At 39.6% G+C, this 22,464-nt stretch overlaps 1 protein-coding gene across 1 annotated transcript in view; it reads right to left on the bottom strand.

The window, feature by feature from the left end:
• Nucleotides 1-1,290: 1,290 nt before the first annotated feature.
• The window catches only part of xpr1a (xenotropic and polytropic retrovirus receptor 1a), a 65,199-nt gene continuing 44,025 nt past the window's right edge, over nucleotides 1,291-22,464 (bottom strand). The window contains exons 4-15 of the mRNA XM_032573113.1: nucleotides 19,540-19,760; nucleotides 19,248-19,397; nucleotides 19,089-19,172; nucleotides 18,514-18,595; nucleotides 17,794-17,981; nucleotides 17,332-17,511; nucleotides 14,090-14,252; nucleotides 12,940-13,140; nucleotides 6,675-6,841; nucleotides 5,989-6,128; nucleotides 5,672-5,893; nucleotides 1,291-4,855 (exon numbers count right to left, since the gene is read on the bottom strand). Of these exons, the coding sequence (XP_032429004.1) occupies nucleotides 4,798-4,855; nucleotides 5,672-5,893; nucleotides 5,989-6,128; nucleotides 6,675-6,841; nucleotides 12,940-13,140; nucleotides 14,090-14,252; nucleotides 17,332-17,511; nucleotides 17,794-17,981; nucleotides 18,514-18,595; nucleotides 19,089-19,172; nucleotides 19,248-19,397; nucleotides 19,540-19,760 (1,856 nt within the window). The 3' untranslated portion in view covers nucleotides 1,291-4,797. The remainder of the gene's footprint in view (nucleotides 4,856-5,671; nucleotides 5,894-5,988; nucleotides 6,129-6,674; nucleotides 6,842-12,939; nucleotides 13,141-14,089; nucleotides 14,253-17,331; nucleotides 17,512-17,793; nucleotides 17,982-18,513; nucleotides 18,596-19,088; nucleotides 19,173-19,247; nucleotides 19,398-19,539; nucleotides 19,761-22,464) is intronic.

Raw genomic sequence — 22,464 nt, forward strand, 5'->3', positions numbered from 1 at the left:
ATTAATTATGAGGAGCTGATTAAAACCGGATAATCTTTAAAGTCTGCAGAACTTTTTCACAGGCAGTTGAATAATTATTTTAGATTACCAGACCGTAACACGGCTGTTAAAAATAAATAATTTCTGAAGCAGGACAGATGTGACAGACTGAACATGGGAACATTTCTCATGTCTGTTGCTTTTGCATTCATCTTCATTTTTTTCCATTTGTTCAAAGCAGAATATTGCTGCGTTAGTAGTGAATAATGTCTGGAAGATATTCTGGAGCTGCTTTGCTTCCTCTGGCACAAATGAAGCAAGGCATGTTGATGGAAAGCTGGTTTCAAAGAAGCACGAGCAAGTCACAGATGTCTGTGAGGAACCTGAAGCTTCAAACCGGAAAATGATCTAAAAACCACCAAGGTTTCAGATTACATCCTAATTGCCTGATTTTAATGTCATTTAAAAATATCAGTATTGTTAACTGAATGGAGGAGAATGGCTTTGCTGCCTCAGGATTTCTGCCAGAAGCTGCTATCTGACCAGGAATAGTTTGTAGTGGGTCATAAAAGGAAGGAGGACAATAAGAACTAAAGATACTGGTCATGAAGGGGATACTAAGCCCTTCCTCCTGGCTCTGATTGGTTGTCTTTTGTAGCACTGGGAGGAGGCAAATTGAACAAGTTTTTTTTTTTTCACAAATTAATTTTATGTCACAACATAGGGACAGTTTTAAGAAATATGCAAACATCCTTTTATTAAAGCTCAGGTTGCAACTTTAAAGGTGGAATTTTATGTTAAGCTTGGAGAAAAGTAATTTTGTCAAACTTAATTTGCAGCAAATGTTGACTTTAGATGCATTTATTAAATCTACTGGAATATGAGTGGATATTTTTAATATTGGGGACAAAACAAACTCCTGTTTGGGACATCTCTAACATTAATTGGGCTTGGTCTTCTCTCCACCAAAAAGCTGTTTTCAGGCGATACGGGGTGAGTAACTTCTATAAATACAAGGAATGAAGGAAAAAAATGTCACCAATCTGTAAATCCTGCCAACCAGTCAGCCTAAAGAGGAAGAATGCTGAAGAATTGGCTTTGAACTGGACTGAAACATACCACACAGACCTTAAAAACAAACACAGGCGGTCACAAAGAGGAAACCAACACACTCTAAAGTACCTATGAATCAGGCAAAAGGTCGGTCAGAGCTGAAGCGACACACCACTGAAACTGAAAATGTCCCTAGGCAGAGTTTCTCATCTGATGGAGAATAAAAACAGAAGGTGAAAGAAGGGTCAAGAGGCAGAGTGAGTTTTAAAAATAATCATGGTTTATAAAACCCAGATATGACAGGATCACCAAAGTGTTTACAGAAATACAAAGACCATGAGAAAAACCATCATAGAACATTGGTAAACACTCAACATGTACAAACTACTCTGTAAAAGCAACTCGGGGAGAAATGTTGAGACATTTTCTCTTAAAATCACATTTAGTTTCTTGTTTTTCTTAAAGTTATCAAAGCAGAACATCCATCTACCAAACTACGGGTACTAGCACGTTCAAATAGTTCAGAGAAAGGGTACAAACGACATCAATCGGGGAGTGAGGGGTGCACACATTTAAGCACTTTTACACCATGAAGGTTTCAGCAAGCAGTGGGTAAGAAAAAAAACAAAATCAGAAAACGGGATGTCAGGGTTTTTCACCATCATCTCATCAAACACGAAACTGTACAAAATAACCCTGTTTTCAGCTTCTATGAACAGACACAGGTCATCTAAACTGATCTGGGATCAGTTTACCGACTTCTGCTTGGACCACAGTCTGTCCCTGGGCTGAACTGAAATGTGTCAAAGTGCTTCTGTCTGCAGGACAGTCACCAACAACAGATGTCACAAACGTTTTCATGCACTTTCACAAATGTACAAACAGCATAACAGCCTCAGGAATCTGCCCCCGGACCCCCGCCGTGAGGCTTTTAGATTTAAAGAAACCACCAACAAGATACAGCGAAACATCAGTTCTTCTTCTTACAAACACGTTTCAACAGCTTTACACAGGCAGAGGAAAAATCAAAATAAGAGTGCAGGATTGCATACAATCAACAAAAAACTCCTCTTTGCCTAAAAAATACTGCTTGTCCAGGAGCACAAATGGCTGCAAATAAAAATTCATCATTGTCGGTGTGTGCAAATATTACTAATATAAACACTATGTTGAATAAATTAAGAGCTCTGTACAAAGTAAAAACAAGAGCAGCATGCAGGCAAGACGACATAACCTTTATACAAAACTGTCTGACAAGAGAGACGATGTGAGCTGTCAGCGTGTGTGTGAATGTCTGTTGCAGTGTCTGTGCAGAGTATCAATGTGGACAGAGAGGTTTTCCACCCTTTAAACTTTCCAGTTCACATTAAGATCGGATGGGAGTATAAGCGACTAGAAAACACGCGTCAAGTTTTCTAGGACAACCAGGGCTTGTTACTAGAGGAAGGAACTCACTTAAAAATTCTGGTAACATATTTGAGCAAAGCCAGCAGAGAAATAAGAGCAGACATCAGCACATTTATCTGAAGAAACCACAACACCTGAAGTCAAACAGGCGAGGCCACACTGAAGATCAAAAACATAAATGGAGCGTAGAATGATAGAAGTCTGACAATCAGCAAATAGTTCATTCACAGAAATAATAATTTTAAAAAAAGCCTCTGAATTTATTCAAAAGTCAACATAAGGGGTAATCTGGCAACAGAGAGAAATCCTAGTTTCCATCAGAACCCTGGTGCCGTGATCACAGAAATCAAAGCACGCACAAACATTTCTAGAAATGTTTCTGTTTGTAAGCAGAAACCAATTCAGCAAGAAGCTTTCATTTAAACTGCTACAAAGACTTCAGTCCTAAAACTATACAACGTATTCATCTCTGGACAGTAACCACAGCGCATGAAAATTATATTGTTTCCGTTTTTAGCTGATTAGCGTCACCTTTAATTCCCGTTTCTGCAAATTAGAACATCAGTGAAACTCATTTATTTATGCAGCTAACCAACTGTTTCATGGCAGATGTAAAGTTAATGGTGTGGGGAAGAACAGCCATACACAAGTACATTGATGGAAAGTTGAGTGGAAAGAAAAGGTATGATTGTGTAATTAATGCCACACACAGAAGGACTCTGGCAAACTCTGAACACTCCTGAACAAGAGACATCAAAATCACCTTAACTTGAATAAAGAGAAAAATAAAGACCTGCTGTTCAAAGTTCAAAGTTCAAATGAAACCAGGTGGAGCCGCACAGAATTCAACCATTTACCAGAACATTTTAGATCAAATCATGTTTCAATCTTTCTCGAGATGGTGATTTCATTTTCCGCATTGCCAAAGGTATCTAAGGTATCAATACCTACATTAATGACCATAATATCAATGACTAACCATGACTGGCCAGCAAAAACTGAACCTAATAGAGAAGCTATTTATTACCTAGAGGAAAACGAGATACCAAAGACAATACAAACAAGCTAGAGGCGCTCGTAGTTCAACTTCCTGAAGACCTCAATTTTGTGAATTACTGAACTAAATGAACTTTTTTGTGATATTCTAATTTACTGAGATGAACCTATCTAAAGACCTTTTATAGGATTAGATGTCCACTCATGTTTCCAACAAGCCGCAGGCTGACTGCAAAATGAAGCAGATTGCAGCAGATAAACAAAACTCCGGCTCTGGTATCGTTTGACGCGATCAGGCAGACGTGATGAACAGATTTATCCTCATTTGAATCACATTCATAAGGAAGAAAACTTTGGTAACCAGTGTTAATTGCAACGCATGCACCTTAGCTGAAGTCAGTGTAAAAGAGCACTTTAAGATAACATCAGAGATTTAAAATCCTCTAATTAAGTCGGGGAGTACCTCAGGGCTCTGTGTTTCTAATAAAGACGTGGCACATTTAACGCTATAAAACACATCAACAGTCTATTAGTATAAACATCTATAGTAGTAATACACGTATATAACAAAGAAACGTCAAAGATAAATGTTTGAATTGAAACATCTTTCATATTTTTTAAGGAACCTTTTTCATGTTTCATGTTGTAAACGCACTTTTCCTGCAAGTGCTTCAAAGGTTGCGATCGTTCACTACAGCTAAAGAAAAGAAAAACATAACAAAAGGAGTATAAAAGAAATCAACAAGTTGAAACCAGTTGATTTGTTAGATATGGTGTCACGTGTTTTCAGTCCTTTCTTAGATTCCTGCTTTTAGTCTTTTATTGGCTTCGTCTTCTCCCTGTTGATCCCGGAGGTGTTAGAAAGGCGTGTGAACAGTCGTCCGCAGTGCGTCCTGAAGAGAAACTCAACAAAACCCAAAACATCTCAACGTAAAAAAAAGCCCCAAACAGACAGTAAAGAAGTCATTCTCAATAAAAGCTTTGAATCATCCCAGGCAGTGTGATCTGCTTCTGTAAGTTAAGTGAAGAAGGTTTCTTTGACATCAGTGTGAATGTAGCGTCGGCTCTCTCCTCAACAGCACCGAGATGACATGTTGCTTGTGCTTCAGCAGGTTTTCTCTTCGTGTTTGTGTGTCTCTGGATTGTACTTTGTGTTTCCTATACTTCTAAGGACCAACTCTAGACACTGAGAGATTATGAAGATGAGGTAATCTCTGTTAAAATGAGGAGCTTATGCATTTTAGCGATTACACTGATGTTTAAACCAACACGTTACACTATGAAGGAGGAAAAGAACGGCGGTCCTTATAAATATAGCATGGTGTGTGTGTGTGTGTGTGTGTTTTAGATGATGGAGCGGACTCAGCTGAAGGCCTCGTCATCCGTATCTTCAATCAGCACCTTTGTGTCCTTCTTCGAGCTAAAGAAAAACAGAAAATCAGATACATTTATTTATTATTTACATCTTTCATGTTAATCTTTTTGCTTTTATTGAACTAATATTTACATAATGGTTTATTTCAGGTTACTTCATATACATTATTTCTTCCTCAACACGTATAAACCACTTAGGCTACATTCACACTGCAGCCTCAAGTGACCCAATTCCGATTTTTTTTGTCAAATCGGATTTATTTTTTTTGCCGTGGTTGTTCACACTTCCAAATATATGCGACTTGTGTTATTATTGTTTAGGCCTTGTCACCATGTCATTGTCCTGCTTTGTTAACACTAAATACCAGGATCAAAGAGACCACAATCTTTTATTGTCTTATTTCAAAATACGTCACAAAGCTCATAGTTTCTCAAAATATCTTACTATTTTCTGTAAAATGTTATTCAAACCATTAAGGATGGAGTAGAAGTAAAACAGCTGTGTGATGTTATGTCATTGTGAACTCATTCTACTCTTTGAATGGTGAGTTACAAAACTAGTGATGCTTTTTACAAAATATAAAAATAAAAATTCTCTCTTTTGTTCCTAATTAAAATGAAAACATTCCCACATTAAAAGTCCCTTTTTAAAATAACCTTTACACAGGTGTTAAAGATATTTCTATTAAACCTATATTTCTCTTTTTAAAAATAGCCTTTTACTGGTCTGAAGTTATAAAATTTTAATATGTTAAAACATCAATTTTTGACTAATTGATCTGTAAAATGGTATTGGAGCTACGGACATAAATTGACTTTTCAATAATATTCACATTTTTTGAATGGGTCAGTGATTACTTACTGTGAGGAGGACAGCTGGGGGCGTCGGAGAGACAAGCTGTGGTTCCTCTTCCAGGTCTTGCCTGAACGGTTCCTGATGCCGTCTTCCTGGTCCATCATCTGCTCCAGCACCGTCTGGTCATCAGCGTTGAGCGGCGCCACCGAGATGTCTCGCACCGCTCGAAACTCGCCGCAGTTATTCAGGTGCTCGTTCTCAAGGCGGAAGAAGTTCCACACGAAGCGCCTTTTAGGAAGGAAAGGAGGGGAGGATGAGTTAGTCTGAGGGCCGAGTCTGTTTGGAGCACAAGGAAAATTTAGCAACACGAGGAGAAAATGTACCTGAAGACTTCCAGAGGAGCTAGGATGGTGGCCACGATGTTGCCCACAGAGTGAGGGTCGGTCATTGTAGAAAGAGAGATCTGGACGGTCCAGGCAAAACGCAGAAGCACGTCCTCCACGATGGCAAAGTAGTAGTAGGCCTGGACAGACAGAGAGCAGGCTCAGTGGGTGCTCCTCGTGGGCTAGGCAGTCAAATTTATCTCTGTTGCACAGTTTGTGTACAAGACAATTCCAAGTGCTTTACAGAAAAATCTAAATAGTAAGAATTTAAAAACTGAGGTCATAAATACAGGGATAAATTAAACAATTAAGGTGTTGTCTTCATCAAAGATTCATCATATTCATGTTGGTAAGCAGTAAAGCTTTTTGAATTAATAAATTAAAGCCACATCCTTCTCAGATCCCAATGAAGATACATATATTTTACTCATTTTTTTTGGTTAAATGTCTCTTTTCTGTGGTTGTTGTGTTCACTCTGACGTACTGTGTGGAAGTGTGGGGTAGTACTAAGTAAAAGATATATAGACTTGATTTTTCTTTTGCAGAAGAGTGCCGTCTCTATAGCGAAAGTGGATGCAGAGATCACACAAACCCAATAATTACACAGTTAAACTTACTGATTGATAGGTTCAGAGGTTCTGGGTGTTTCTGTGTTTTACAAGGACTCGACGTCACTGTGACTTTACCTTGTGCGGGTAAACGATTTCTTCTCTCAAGAAAGTGTTTTCACCAGCTCCACGATCAAACAGACCCCAGTCCATAATCAGATCCCAGGTCAGAGTGTAGAGGGAGCTGATGGTGGAGAACACGATCAAAAGGTACAGAAACATGTCTGCGTCCGTGTGTCCTTGTTCTGAAATAACCACACAAAAATGTCAAATGATTTAAGGCATAACTTGACATAGAAAAATGCTTCAATGTAATGTCCACAAGGGGGAGCTCTACAGTCATGAGTTCAACAGCAGTGGTGGTTATGATAGATGACCTGAAGCACATGCTTTTGCCCCTTTCATTTTTTTCCACGTTGGGATTTATTTTTATCATTTGCGTAAAGATTCAGTTAATTTGTCTGCTTTAAATCACCAACAAATATCCATCACCAAAAACACACGCCTGAATAGGGAAGCATATACTCAAAATAAAAATTCAAATTAACTGTATTCCTGCATTTCCCATTACTACTGGGGATCTTCCACATATTACTCATATTGCTCTAACAAAGCGTTCGTACTGAGGCTCCAGGCAAATTTGACAAGTTATATAATTAATTTGTGGCGTTTTACCAAATATAAAGCATTTTATAAAGAGCAATATTATATTTCACTGCGATTAATTGTACATCTCCTAATTCTGGTATGTTGTGAAAAAAGTAATCTTGAAATATTTGAAAGTTTGTCTAACAAATATTTTTAAGAATAAATAATCAGTATGTCACTTCAGAACCTGTCAAAATACCACATCCTAAAACTTTCATACAAGAGTTTTATTTGTATTCATGTATTCACATATGGCCATGAACCTTAATAGGAATATCCTATTCTATTCTATTAGGATGGTTATGGTCATGTTCTGATAACGAATCTGATTATGATATCATACTCAAAATGAGTAAATTATCAGAGATTTGACACTCTCTTATATATTTTTTTCCCATTCCCAGGTTCATTTAACCTCTTATTCAGTTAGTTTTATCAACAAGAACTGATATAAACTAACCTGTGTAAAAATCTAAAGGATAAATACCATCCATCTCCATCAGTTGGTGATTTTGTTTGATATTCATGCTGTTACAGAGCTAACTCTGCTAAGCATCCTAAAATCAGTTGCTGAGATCACAGCTCTGGAGTATTGCCCGTCACTATAACAAACGTTACTGGGCCATAACTTGTCCCAGAAATTATTGCAACAAACAGTAATAATGTTGTTTTGAGACCGTCTTCAAGTAATATATTGATAATGGGATAATAAGTTTGTCCTCTTAAAGAGTAATAAACATTAAATTTGTACAGAACAGTCCTGACTGGAACTGGAAGACATTTTAGACGTCCAATAAAACACAGCAACTAAAAACAATAAATAAAAAACACTCACAACAGAAACAGTAAATAAAATTGATTATGAAGTCACTGCAAACAAAACTGCTCTTCAAAAAATATTAATCATCAGAATGGAAATAACTCATCATGTGCAACATTTTATATTTGGGTCGTAATGGTAACGATTAGATCACTGTGGTGCCTTCAGTTTGCATAGAAATCGTTAAATCAGTTTACAGATGTCTGCTGCGTATAATGGGAGTGTTTGTAATTAGCTGTCCTCAGCAGCACCGCCGTGCACTACACGGACGAACTGTGGATGTGATCTGCTTGTTGCTCAGCAGGTGCTGATATATAAATCAGCGCCCTGTGGCCTTTCACTGTGACTCACACCAGCTTCCAGACGGAGACCAGGCTCTCTCCAATTTGTCATCGTCACCGTTTCTTCCTGCTACCAGCCAACGAGACGCCGGGGATTAGAGCGGCGACGTTCCTAACGGAGAATTACTGCAGCACCGCTCCGTTAACTGCTGCCTTCATTGTGCTGTCTGCTGAGCAATGAGATGGAAGTAGTCCCTACGGCCACACACACGTCTCCCAGATGTAGATTAAACCTAGTCCTCCACAATAGACCCCTCAGTGGAGAATATCTACTGGTGATTTCCTCAGTGTGTTAGAGGTATTTAACCCCTCGGTGTTTGTGGAGGCCGATGCCGTTTTTCACCAGGATCCTCAGCCATTAGGAGGTTAAAATGGTGAGATGGACATTGATCGGATGCTCAGTTAGGGCAAACGCTGGTCACTGGTTCCTGTCACGCACATTCAGTCCACACACAATCAAACACAGAGCAGAGATTGTTGTTCACAGGAGCCTGGGCCGTTACAGCGATTTAGCTGGAGCTCATTTTATCTAACATCCCACTGAAATAAATTCAAAACAAGAAGAGTCAGTCACTGCTGTTACAACGATATCTCATCCGTTCCCATGGGAACACGGTTCTTCAACAAGGTATAATAGCTCGTTTTTAAAGCAGTTTGGGTTTAAAGCGGTCAGGTTAGAACAGCCACACTGCAGTTTGAAGAGCTTCTCGTTTTGTAAATACTCTACTGAGAGTCGGCATGCAGACACTGATAATACACCTGTCCTAATCCTGTTATTTCAAGTCAAGCTATCAGGAATGGAGGGCCGTCTTGGGAACTAGTGGATAATGGAAATTTCAGCTCATGGCTTAAAGACCCTTCCTGCAAATCCGCTTCAACCTTTTGTCTTTTTGAGCTGTCAGGCGTGAAATTATGACTAATAATACAGAATCGTGCTCTGGCAAAAACATAAGGTAACCAAATTAATCTCATTTTAATATATTTATTGTAATTAAATTTGGAGGCTGAGTGAGGTTTTTGCTTCAGAAAAAGGCATTTAATTTTTCCTGAATTTGTCTTTCTGGTTCAGTTAATGTGCTTCAATCTGTTTCATCTAACCATACCTTTATTTCCACCTATCACAACATTTCTGATGCAGTCCGCCCGCACAAGAGAGACACTTCCGACCTTCAGCCTGAATCTGAACCCAGACATGCAATGATTGCTTTTGGCGAATTGGAGTTCAGGGAGGCAGTCAGAGACTAAACTCTGAGTCTTTTATCTTTATCAGTAAAGGTGTGAGTGCAGCAATTCCTCCGGATAGTAAACGAGGGGTCAGCAGATGAAATTAGGTTACAAAAGCTGACAGTTTTGAGTTTTTTCTACTCCAATAGAGTCCAGCAAACCAAGCTAAGCTGTACTCTTCACAGTCAGTCTCTCACAGAGAGTAGCAGGCCTGGCATTATTCTTTGGGAATATGCTGTGGATTTCCCAGACAGAGAGATGTAGTCTATGATGCCCTCAATAATTACTGGCATCCCCAGTGAAGAAGTAAACAAAAGCTTTTAAATAATGGATTTTTATCAAGACACGGAGAACCAAAGATGTTGGTCGATGCTACAATTAGCCCGCAGCAACCTTAGGAGGTTTTTTTGAGCAACTAAACCACAAAAATTTCTCATACTGTTCCTAATAAGATGCAGAATAAAGTGTCCAATAAACTGGATGACATGTTGCTTTGTATGTTCAGTGCAGCTGGTTGTAAGAAGGCTAGAGCTTGTCTTAAATGCTAACAAGAAGAAGTTTCAGTCGCCAAGAAATCCCAGAAGTTAAAAAGCAAAAACTTTAGGACCTCCATCCATCATTCTTGTTACAGAAAGCTACTAAATGTGTTGCATAGCTGTGAAGCAGCTTATAGTGAGCTAAGTATATAACCAGGCAATGTCAGCGTTTTCATAAATAGCCATTATAAACCAAACATTTGAACCTGTGAAGATACATTTAAAGGCAGTTACTGTCTCAGAAATTTGTATATAAATGGATGTTTTCCCATTGAAACTAAATTAAATCAAAAGAGTACGTTCCATCCACTGACATCCCATATGAACTGCTTTAAAGCGCAGAAAGAAGTCACATCACAATCTCCGTTCTTGCAATTAAAAACAAAGCAGTTCCTCCTGCCTTCATTTAAAGATGTTTGGTAAATCCCAATAAATCTGTAATTATAGAGTTATGCTGCATGAGGCAGGTTTGTGTATTGCTTTGCACAGAAGGAATACACTTTTACAGACACAGCATATTCCTACACGGCTTTTGTGAGCAAGCACTTTTCCTGTTGGGTAATTTGAGTGGCAAGCCTAGCAGAGCACAGGAGGAGGATTAGCATGTAGCAGGAGCATGAAGGATGCTGAAACAACTCATAAGAGGAGTGCAGTGGGCTTGCTAACTCTCTGATTTAAGTGTTTGCTAAAGGCTTCTTCTTTCAAATTCAGATGAACATTTTTAATTTGGGGCTGTCGTACTGTTTCCATTTTTGATAAAAATCCTAATCAGGTGTGTTTGTATTCATGGGCTCGAATGCATCACTGAATTTAACATTTACAATAAAATGTAGTTATAGCGGTATCATAACTTTAACAGTAGAAATAACTACTGTTATTACTACTGTTAAAGTAGAAATAACTTTCTTTCTTTGTAATCTGCTGAGATTACAGCTTCATGATGGAGTCCCATCAGTCATTCATAGCAGTGAAGTGAGGGACTCTCTAAAGGAAACACGCTCAGGCTTCTGGACAACATGTGAATTGTTTTCTGTTTCAGACCAACAACACAAACAGAGGATCGTGTAGTGGTATATGCAGAATTAACACACCTTTCTAATTCTGCAGCTTCAGATCCGTAAAAGGTGTCGCTGGTCAATTAATTAAACTCATCTCTGCAGCAGAGTGCTCCATGATTTATTGGCATCCTGATGCATTTTTCTCTTCCTGCTTTCCCAGATCTAAATGTGGGCTCTGACTCACACAAATCAGGGGGGCGGTCTGACAGCGAGGAAACACTTAAACCTGCCGGCTGTGATCAGGATAGCAGCAAAGGTGACACGAGACACTGGGACATCCGCCAGATTATGACTGGCATCTGAGGCACCTTTTACAGCTGGACCCAGTGGTGAGAACATGACACTGAGCGGCTCTACCGGCGCTGCAGAGTAATGCAGGAAGACTTGGCGCCAGTTTAGAGGAAGCGCAGCTGGAAGAGTTTTTAATCAAATCTAAGTATAGATGCAGAATATTTTGATACTGCTGCTTGAATTGATCCCTTAAACAAGCTTTAAAATCTGGAGGAGCTGCTGCTGCACATGATTCTTAAAATATCTCAACAACAGGCGATTTCCTTAACCATCATCATCCATGTGAGATTCCAACCTCCTCCTCTACTTAACCAACGCTCGGCCTCAGTCTCCATTACATGCAGGATGAAAGACAGCTTCACAGAGAATAACACATGAAGAGAGGCCATTAATGGAAGAGCGCACAGGCTTCACAACGGAGGAGGAAGAAGGATATGGTTTAATGGACGTCTTTCCTACCGAGCAGTGGGTTTAAAAAGAAAATAAAAGAGGGATTTGTCTGCCTCAGTCTCTCAGCTTGGGTTCATTCAATACGACCGGCGGTCAGCATGAGAAGCAAATGTATTGATTCAAGTTTTTACCGCAAAGGAATAAAGTCAGAGCGAGACATAACATTTAGCATTTTGAAAGGCTGCAGATTAGGTTCCACAGCTGGCATTTTGCAGAAAAATGAATCTGTTTGCAGGGAAAATGCCAGAGATTAAATACGTGTCGGGTGAAATGATTGCTTTGAGTGTGGCAGAGGGGACAAATCTCCAAGATTTTGATGGAGACTGACCTAATAATTATGATTTATTTTTTCTGTTTTGAAAACAAGCTCCAGTCTAATTGTAAAGCTGTCAGCCAGAGAGTGACCGGACTATTAATACAACTTTTTCTTCATGTTTTTTATGCTCCTGCGAAAAGAATTTGAAATGCAATGTTTCTCATTTTATCTTCTTCTCTTTATTTGTTGTCCAAAGTACATTTCTGGTCTCTCTAACCTCTTGCCCTGAGAGTGAAACTACATTGTGAGAGCAGAATCTTGTTTATCCGCAGCTCGGCTTGACAAACCTCTCCTGTTGCATTATAAAGCTCTGGGCACAGAGTAGGAAACCGACGCCGGCTTCCAGCAATTGCACTCAAGGTCACCTCTGCTTCCCGAGCACACACACACACACCCACAAAAGACTCAGAGACTTGTGTGTTGACATGCCCCTCTAACACAGCAACACATCAGTACTGCTGATTTAAAGCTTCAAAAAGTCTTACATCTCTCTTCAATGCGTCTGCAATGATTCAAAACAGGAATTTACAGCAAGCAGTGCATTTGGGAACCGATGTGTTATCATCTTTGCTCAGCACAAATCAAATCGAGTACGGGAAGAGATGAGTCATAAAACGGACAGCTCCCTGCCTTAATGCGTCGTCTGTCCCGAGTCTTACCCTGGTGTGTGGCGTAGAGAGCTGCGAAGGTGACAACAAAAAAGGTGGTGGAGTATTTGCCGGCGTTGACCAGGTGTGGGAAGGCCCTCTTGGTGTCACGGTAACGCCTCAAGCATTGGATGAAACGAAGCCAGGCGGGCAGACACTGGATGATGGCGCGCAGGCCGTACCAGTAGCTGTGGCAGATGTGGTGACCGGAATCTAGAATACAATACAGCAATGTTACAGTTTCCTCTGAGGACAGAAACGGTCTTCATTATGAGGGTCAGACATTGACCTCTGTGCGGCCAAACATTTACAAGCCATTAGCTCTGAGTTAACTAGCAGGATGGAAGCAGAGGGCACCAATTAGCATCATGTCTGTCATATTTTATGTCAAAAAATCTGAACACTTTACACCCAGCTCATTCACACAATGTCTTGCAACAGTGCACCTTTAAAAGTTCAAGTTGTGTGAATACTTTTGCAAGGCACTGAAAAAGCTCAATTATCACTTAGAAGGCTTCAAGATGAGGAGGAGCATCTCAGGGTGAACAGTGGATTCCCATCAATGAACGGGATCACACAAAGTGACAGACAACAATTCACACTCACACCTACAGGCATCACAGTGTTACGCATCATCTAGATACAGATTTCTATTCTCTGTAGGATCAATTCTCTCACCCACTAAACAAAAAGAAAAAAGTGTTCCTTTTTAAACATGAATCCAGTTTTTTATGCAAGATAATTTCCTCATTTTAAGCTCAGGTTGCTTAAATTTAAAGACCATATTTTATTTTAGAAATTATGTGAGCCCCTGATATATTAATTTACCCAAAGTGGGTATTTCTGAAAGCATTTAAAACACAAAGTACAACCATAACTAGTATTTATTCCCAAGAATGACAAAAATAAACCCTGAACATCCAGAGTTTAAACTGCAGGTCTTATGAGAAGAGTACATAAAAATTAAAGATCTGAACAAATTCAAGGTGAAGGACAAAAAATATACATATCTAAGAGCAAACGTTGAGAGGAATATACCAGTCAGTGGGCAGGTTGCTAGTGAATCACAGGTTAACACAGCTTTGGGAGTCACTGAAAGGTTCAAGCCAAAATTCAACGGAGCAACCTTTTAGCTGTTGGCCGAGCTGAATCAACACCTCACCTGGGGGAATCAGCCCCTTGCTGCTGCTCCACTGCAACTCAAAGATGTAGAAGCAGATGAGATACTCGAAGTCCATGAGTACAACCACCAGAGAGTTGAGCTGATCTGCCAGCCAGAAGTCTGCAAATTCCACCCGATGAAACGGTGCAGTGAAAACACGAAACTGGAGACAAACCAGAGAGGAAAGACAGCAGGTGAGGAGAGGGCATGCACAGAACTCCTGAAATGGAAAATGGTCGGTACATTTCAGAAAAAAGACTTGGATGACCTTACTAAAGCGAGCTGTAGCTCGTATGTCAGACTCAGTTGAAGCTGCTCCAACAGGAGGACAAAATAATTCAATAATTAGTGAGAAGTATTTCTGGAGAAACCTTAAGATGGGGAAAAAGCTCTGAATAATTGGAGACACAAAAGAATAAATCCTCCAGACTGCCTTATCGGCCCTGCACAGGATGCTGTGGTGAGTCACGGTTTGCGTTGGTGTTCATGTTTTATTTGTGTTGCTAATCAGTGGAGTAACGCACGGGCAGCCAGGAAATGCGTCTATGGGAATGTTATTTGGGATACGGCTTTGGCAGGAGCTGCAGCTATTGACCACATTTGTAAAATGATACAATCCTGCTCGACTTTTTCCATTAACCCCGCAGGCCTCCTCTGACATTCAGCCGGTGACTGTATGCTGCTCCCCATTTACAGTGTCAGAGAAAAACCACACATACCCTCAGAAAAAATTGATCGTGCCAATCAAAGTGTGTATTGATCAGGAGGATTTTGAACTTATTTCCACTCTGCGTTGATGTCTTAAGGCTAATCCTGCTGTGCTTGTATGGTCAGGTTTTCATTTGCTGAATAAACACTACTGCATGTTACAACTGCAGCAGTTTGTTCTAATACATTTTATGAGTGGTTTCTATTAAAGAATATAGGAGCTCTTATAGCAACATACAGTCCAGTGAACTGCAGACTGAAATGTCTAATAAATCTTCCATTTCCTAAGAGATATCCTGCATTAAAATAATAAAAAATAGTCATTTTTGTTTTAAAAACCCCTCATACGGTTGTAATGGTGCCAAATTAATCAAGGCTGATTACAGCCTCATCACTGGGGGAGGGCTGAGCGAGAACACTGGGAACTGTGGGGCGCTGCGAAGCAAAGACAAGATATGAGGAGGGGGGTGTGTATAGGCGAGAAGGAGGACGAGGGACAGAGGAGCTCAGGGCATCAGCATGCTGATAGATCTATGCCTGTAATGATTGCACAGTCACAGCCTCCATCTCCCCTGAGACGAGGCCCGTTCTATTATTCCTCAACCCTTGGCCCCGTTCTCACTCCAGTCGCCCCAAAACACACCCACACACACGCCTGCACACACCCCATCCTCTGTTCTGCAGCGATGTAGCACAGCTCAGACAAAGAAAGCAGTTTAATAAACATGCAGTTGGAGACAGATATCTGGATTGTACCTGCATTCATTGAGAAGATAAAATAAAGACACACACGTCCCTCACACCCTTTCGGTACATGCTTCAGTTTCAGAACATAACAGCAGGAAAATACACCGCTCTATAAAAAAAGAAACTCACGCAAGGCTCAAACAAATCAGATTTTTCTTCAAATTCAAAAGATTAAACGCACTGAGATTACTAGTCCTTTAAATAACTTGAGAAAGCTCAGATGATGACAACATGGGTTTAGAAGCTTAAATGAAGCCATACCTGTGGATGCTTTTTAAGGCAAAGCCTTGAGTTGTGTGACATTATGGGAAAAAAAAATAGATATCAAGACAAGAATTGTAGACTTCCACAAGTTTGGTTCATCCTTTACTAAAACTACCAGGTGCCTAAAGGTCTAAAAAAATACATAGCAACATAAAACACTGTAAGACATTACAGTTTGCCAATGAAATCAGGGGCAAGGACGTTTTTCCAAAACATCAACTTGTCCCAAAATTCAACCAAAAGTTTCATCATCTTCCTGTGTATATAAAGGCCTGTGTTGACTAAACGTCCAGGAATGTTTTCCGTCTCAACATCTACCTCTTTGGCATCATCAAAACAGCATCATTCATGTAAATTACATCCTCAGGAACGAAACAAAAATCTTCTCCCTCAGCAAATTGTTGACCAGCATCTTGTTCAGTCAATAAGTGTGAGAGAGAGGCTCCGATCATGAATATCAAAAACTCTGATTTTCAACGATACAACCATAACATATGATTTTGTTTATTTTAGCAATAAAACTTCAGAACATATGGAAATTTGCATAAGCTACTACCGAAGAGTGTAACTGTAATAATTTTTAATGGATTTTATGTTCTTACTTTTGCTGTTATACAAACTCAGACTGTGATAGTAAACAACCTGCTGCTTTAAAAACTGTTCCTCCAATTGGAAATCCCCCAAAGGTGAGCATGCCAAGTGAAGTCACATGTGTTTCTGTACAAAGATGATGAACTGCTTCCGTGTTACATAATAGAGTATCAGATTACTTCTCTGGATGCCATGGTGCTGCTCCGGAGCCCGTGTGGCTATATTGATCCCAGTGGCACGGCGGTTTCTTTTGAAGCACAGCTTAGTCTCTGCTCTCGCGGTTTCTGACCTTGGGCTTTATGCACTGAGATTTATTCAGACATCTTCAATCTTATTTCAGAGCATCAGATGCGCTGCACAGGCTGGATGGGGTTAGGAGTGAGACTCTATGTGACATTCTATGTGTCACTCACAAGAATGTCAAAACAGCTCACTGATATAAAACAATACAATAGATCAGTTTTATTCTTTTTATTAACTCATGTATAGCCCTGTCATAATAATCAATAAATCGCATGATAAATTAAAACAAACTCAATAATTTCCATTGGCATGATTCATTGTGCTTTTTCTCTCCCTCTTTGTTTTTTTTTTTAACCAAAAACTGGATGATAAAAGTCATCAGTTTGGTGTTTTGGTCTCAACTAGCCCTTTTTTTAAAGGTTAATTTTGTTTACCAAGACTTCAAAATTAATTTTATTTGTTGTTTTATTCCTTTATTTTGGATATTTAAAAACGACTTGGATCTTGATATGTTACTTAAAAATGGCCTCAAAACAACAATATTATCGTTTATCGCAATGACTTTTGGAACAATTTATCATCCAGCAAAATTCGTTATCGTGATCGACCTACACTATATAAAACACTATAAAAAGATCTTTAAAAAAAGAAAATAAAAAAAAAGGACTCTAGTTAAGAAGGTGACCAACCAGCAGTTTGATGAGCCAGAAGCGGGATTTGTAGTAGCAGGTTTTAAATGGGTTGATGAGGAAGAGCACCATGAAGCCGTAAAGAATGAGAGGGTTGACCTGCATGGGGAGGTAGGTGTACTCTGAGTATAGACACGAGAGGATGCTGAGACACCATAACACACCCAGGAAACCAGCAATCTGCAGCAGAAACATAAACAGAGCGGCATTAAACGAAAGCGCCAATAACATTTCAATACAATCAATACTGTAGAGTAATGAAACACAAACTGAGAAGTGTGGGTTTTATATTTCTGCAGGGTTAACTTATTTTAAAACATTTATGCTCTTGAACAGGACTAAACAACATCAATAAATCCAGGAGAATAATAAAAACATTGCTTTTACTAATATGAAAGTAAATTTAATTTTGAAGAGACGCCTGGCTGGGTTCAGTTGTTTGTGCTTCTGCCTTTGGCTAACCTCAAACAGGTGCTGGTGTGACAAGTTATCTCGAGGGTCAATCTCAAAGATGAGGACATGGTTGACTCCATTCTGTCTCCAGCCGTAGGTGTTAATCCCCAGCAGGAAGAGGAACTGGATCAACAGGAAGCCGCCACGATAGATGCGCACCAGAGGCCAAATGTTCTCGTAGCGAATGAAAACAGCACCTAAAAGAAACCAGAGCAGAGATGAAAAATTAAACAGTGTGCTTGAAAATAATCTCCCAAACTGGCTTCTGTGGTAAAGATATGTAACAAGCTTTAAAATAAATGTATGTTTTGGGATTTTTACAGAAAAAAAACAACTTTTAATTTAACTAAACATTTTTTAATAAATCATTTATTTTCACAAAATCACAGGTACCACAAATATCTGTATCTCTTCTGAATCCCATAAAGTAAATATACAAGGGTCCTTTAAAAGAACACCCTACTAATAAAAGATCTTTGTGTTGATAAACTTTGAAATAGTTATTTATGACTCAATGTTTTATAAATGCAACGTGACACATTTTCTCTTAGGATGTGTCCTGGCCGACCCGGTTGATGTAGGCCGGTTCGGTGTGGAAGACTAGAGGTGAGCAGCTGTGAAATTGGATGGTCTAGCCTTCAGATTAATTAAAAATATCAAACACATAACAATGAAATATAAGAGAACGGTATAATAAAATATATATATATGATTTAAAATATGACTCACCAGTGAGAACAAAGGCGACAACCAGAATGATGAAGAAACCACAGAAGAGACCCACTCTGAAGGTCGTCCAGGCCAAAGCAGGCTGAGCCGGGCAGAGAAAACACAGAACTACTGTATTTAATAAAGACAGCTTTATAATGCACTCAGCTTAAAAAACTAACTCACAGGTGCGACTCAGCCATATTCCACGTTTTAAAGGGGAAAAAAAAAACAATTTGGCTGATTTTATTCGCTTCATATGTTCAATTTATTACATGCATACTTTTTATGTGTGTGGATCTCAAACAATTTCTGTTCGAAATAACAGAAATCAATGACTAAAACAATGGGATTAAAAGGCCCACAAACACATGTAATATCCAAACAATATCTTGTCTGATGAATAGCATGAATTGCATATAACAGACTAGAATGGTTTCCTCTCTTACCCTTTCACTTTAGCTCATAAAAACCTTTTTACATTGTGTTGGCATTGTAGGATTACATCGACATATTTGACTGTGTAACTTAAAATAAATACAGCAGAAATTTCAGAAACAAAGGTGCAGTAAACATAATAATCAGTTGATACTGACCTGAGCTGCCCCCAGAGGAGGAACTCTCAACCTCTTCATAGCCCTCTGACGATCTCCTTCCTCCAGCTCTGTGATGACCAGAGTCTAGCCACAGAAGAATATCATCAGCGTATAATCTTTATTTTGTATTTGCGTGTTTGTGGAGATGTGAGCAGTCACCTCTGTCTCAGTGATGAGCTGAGTAATCTTCTTGCAGGTGTAAAAAGGAGCCACATCCACATGAGCCAGACGCCATTCAACTCCACGAGTCGTGTCCAGTATCTTGTCATGTTTTTTCACGATTTTACGGAAACCAGTGAAGTTCAGGTTCTGAGGATAGCATACGTCCAAAACGTTATGTAAGATAGTAATCAGACATGCTGCTGCAGGACAAATACAGTGAAACAAGGCTGGGCAAATCTGTTCACATAAAATCAGAGTAGCGATAATTCTCTGTGTGTGTGAAGGGAACCTGGTAGTTCTGGAGCAGGATGAGGCTGAGGTAGAACTCGCTGAAGGCTAGCTTCAGGTCCATGATGTTGTGGTGCTTGGAGCGCTCCTCCTGCGTCAGGTGGAACAACGTCTTGCGTTTGCGAAGGCCGGATGGAGTGTTTTGCTCTCGCTGGGCATCCATTGATGACTGCAGCTCATTTTGCAGCGTTGCAAACCGTCGCTGAGCTTCAGCGAGCTTTTCTGCACAGAATGATGAGAATGTGCTGAAAACTCTAAAGTTAGTTTGCATTTCACACAGCACAGACCAATCTTTAGATGAAAGCTTAGCGAGAGGAACAAATATATTCCAGTCTGCAGAAAATGTATTACTGAGAAGTCACAGCAAGCATTGAGTGATCAATTTTTCTTATCAGAAAGATAAAGTAATAAACTAAAACCAACAATATAGAAACATTGAGAAATCTGATATTAATTAAAAAGGAAACGTTTCAGCTGTTCCAAATGCTGAGGAAAGGTTTCTTCAAAGAGCATCAAGAAGCTACAAGAATTTGCCAAGTAATGGGGAACATGTTCATCTTAAAATCCTCTTCTCTCCAGTTACTTCCAGGAAACATAAGCACATGGGCTGAGATGGCATGTGAAAGCTGCATAGAGAGTGAGGAACCACTTTCTGGGTCAAAGATAGGTTAACACTTCCTCAAAGGAGTAACATAGTTCCTTGTAACCTGTATGATTAGAGTTTTGGGTATCCTTCTCAAAGCTACTCGCAGTGGTTTGACTGAATTTTGGTCCAGTCCTCCAGACAAAAACGATGTAACTGAGACATTTTGTGCTTGGAGTCATTGTTTCTTTGAACCCGTGTGTGCCCAAGTTTTAACACCCCGTCTAACGCCTTGATATGTTACTTCACTCTTTCCAGTATATTTTTTGTCCTCAAAAACACGCATCTAGACAGAACCTGTCTGTTTCCTGAAGATGGTTGGAGATTCTCCTGGTGTTCATACTTGCATTTAAGTGGTTGAAAAGATTAACCTGACACCTTCAGGTGCCTCAAAATTAAACCAGACTTCTCTTACTGAAACCTTGGAGAGTTTTGTATTTTTCCACGTCGGTTAAGGCGATGTGTTTGAGGTGTTGTCATAAAATGCATCCACAGGTTTGCCTCCAATTAACTAAAATGTTACTAAACCTGTCATTATGAGGATTTTCTATTTATTTGAAGGGATCGAAATCTTAATGTATGTAATCTTTTGAACTGAAAAAAATCTCTGCCATTAAACAAGTTTACTTTACAAAACAAAAACATTTTGAAATTAATATGGTAATCCTAACTGACCTAAGACTGGAAGTCAGATTTAACATCAGACAGTGGTGAAAATAGGTTATGTATGCAACAGCAGACAAGAAAACAACACATATATTATGTTATGATTCATGCAGTCAGCCTGACAGTCTGGGAAATCAAGGCTACAGCGGCTTCCTACCCGTCCTTAAATTAATAAAGTCACACTGCTGATGCTGAAGACTCACTGGTGACTTTCACGCTTTGTTGCTTGAACTCACCCTGACACACAATCACACTACCTCCCTCTCAGGAATGCCACGGCTCTTTATTGACAACTATATTCTTGGTAATCCTCTTGCTTGAACTGTGCAATCCGTAATAACAATTCATGACAACAAAAGGAGGCTTTGAGAAGCCAGTACACCCAGTGCCCTCTGAAAGCAGATTTAGAGTAAACCTGGAGTCTGGAGTGAAGGAGAAAAACAGAAGACATTATCTATGTGGCTAATGAACCTTGCAGCTGGTGGTTTAAATTTCAACTAAAGTGGGTTGAGTGAACCATTTTATTCAACCTCAGTTTGGAGACACACACAAGGTGAATATTTGTAATAATAAAACAACTGCAAATTTTGACAAAATCTAGTCCTCTTCCTGGATTGTGAAACATACAATATTGAACCTGCAGTCCAACAGTCAGGATTTTAGCGCAATGCAGTAGAATGGCTTTAAGAGGTCAAGGACCCCTTTCAGAGGGAGATACAGACACAAAGAGCGATGTGGAGGCAGGTTGTTCATGTAAAGTCAGCACACATTTATCTCCATCTCTCTATGGTTCAATCAACCCTGAAATCCTTTTTAAATAGCTACACATACACACAAGCACACACGCACACACCCTAACAGATATGAGATAAACGCACTTGCTGGGCAAAACTGTGGCCTTTCCTCTTTCCTCCTTCTGTGTTGATAGTAAACAAACTGGGTGAAATAATGTTTTCATGCTAAACATTTACCCTCGTCAGACAAACTGCCTGCTGAAGATACAGCGAATAACTCTAATACTGATATAGCATGACCCCCCCTGCTGTTGCACTAAAATGAAGAAGATGTATCCGTTACTGCTTTTTCTTTATAAAATCTCTAAGATTCAACATTGCTCTGCTCCTATGAATTACTTATTACTTATAAAAAGCACCAAACTTTTGCTGTAATCATCCATAGTAGATAATGGACCTAAATAGTAAAATGTACTTTAATGCAGGTCCTCTTAATCCACATAAGTTTGAAAGTTATTATATTGCTAAATGGGCTACTCCACTCTGCTGGGAAAGAAAGACTTCCATTACTTCAGTAACAAAGCATCTTTCTAACTATGAGCTGAGTGACTTATACTCATTTTACTGCTTTTGCCATCAATCAGCCTGTAATGTCCCATCGTTATGAGCTGGGACAATCTTCCCAGTTAACCTTGTCCCTGCGCTGACCCACCTCAGGATGCAGTTTCGCAGATGGCCTAAGGAGGAGGCAGCGTCTGCCTTTACTGCAGACACATTTCCATGAACTCAAGTTCTAGAAGTACCCGTCTGGTACCAGAATATATTATGGAGAACATCTCAGGTTACACAGCACACACGCAGTCTCACTTGCTTCTTGAAATAC

This window comes from Xiphophorus hellerii, chromosome 9, assembly GCF_003331165.1.
Source record: "Xiphophorus hellerii strain 12219 chromosome 9, Xiphophorus_hellerii-4.1, whole genome shotgun sequence".
In the NCBI taxonomy this organism is placed as follows: domain Eukaryota; kingdom Metazoa; phylum Chordata; class Actinopteri; order Cyprinodontiformes; family Poeciliidae; genus Xiphophorus; species Xiphophorus hellerii.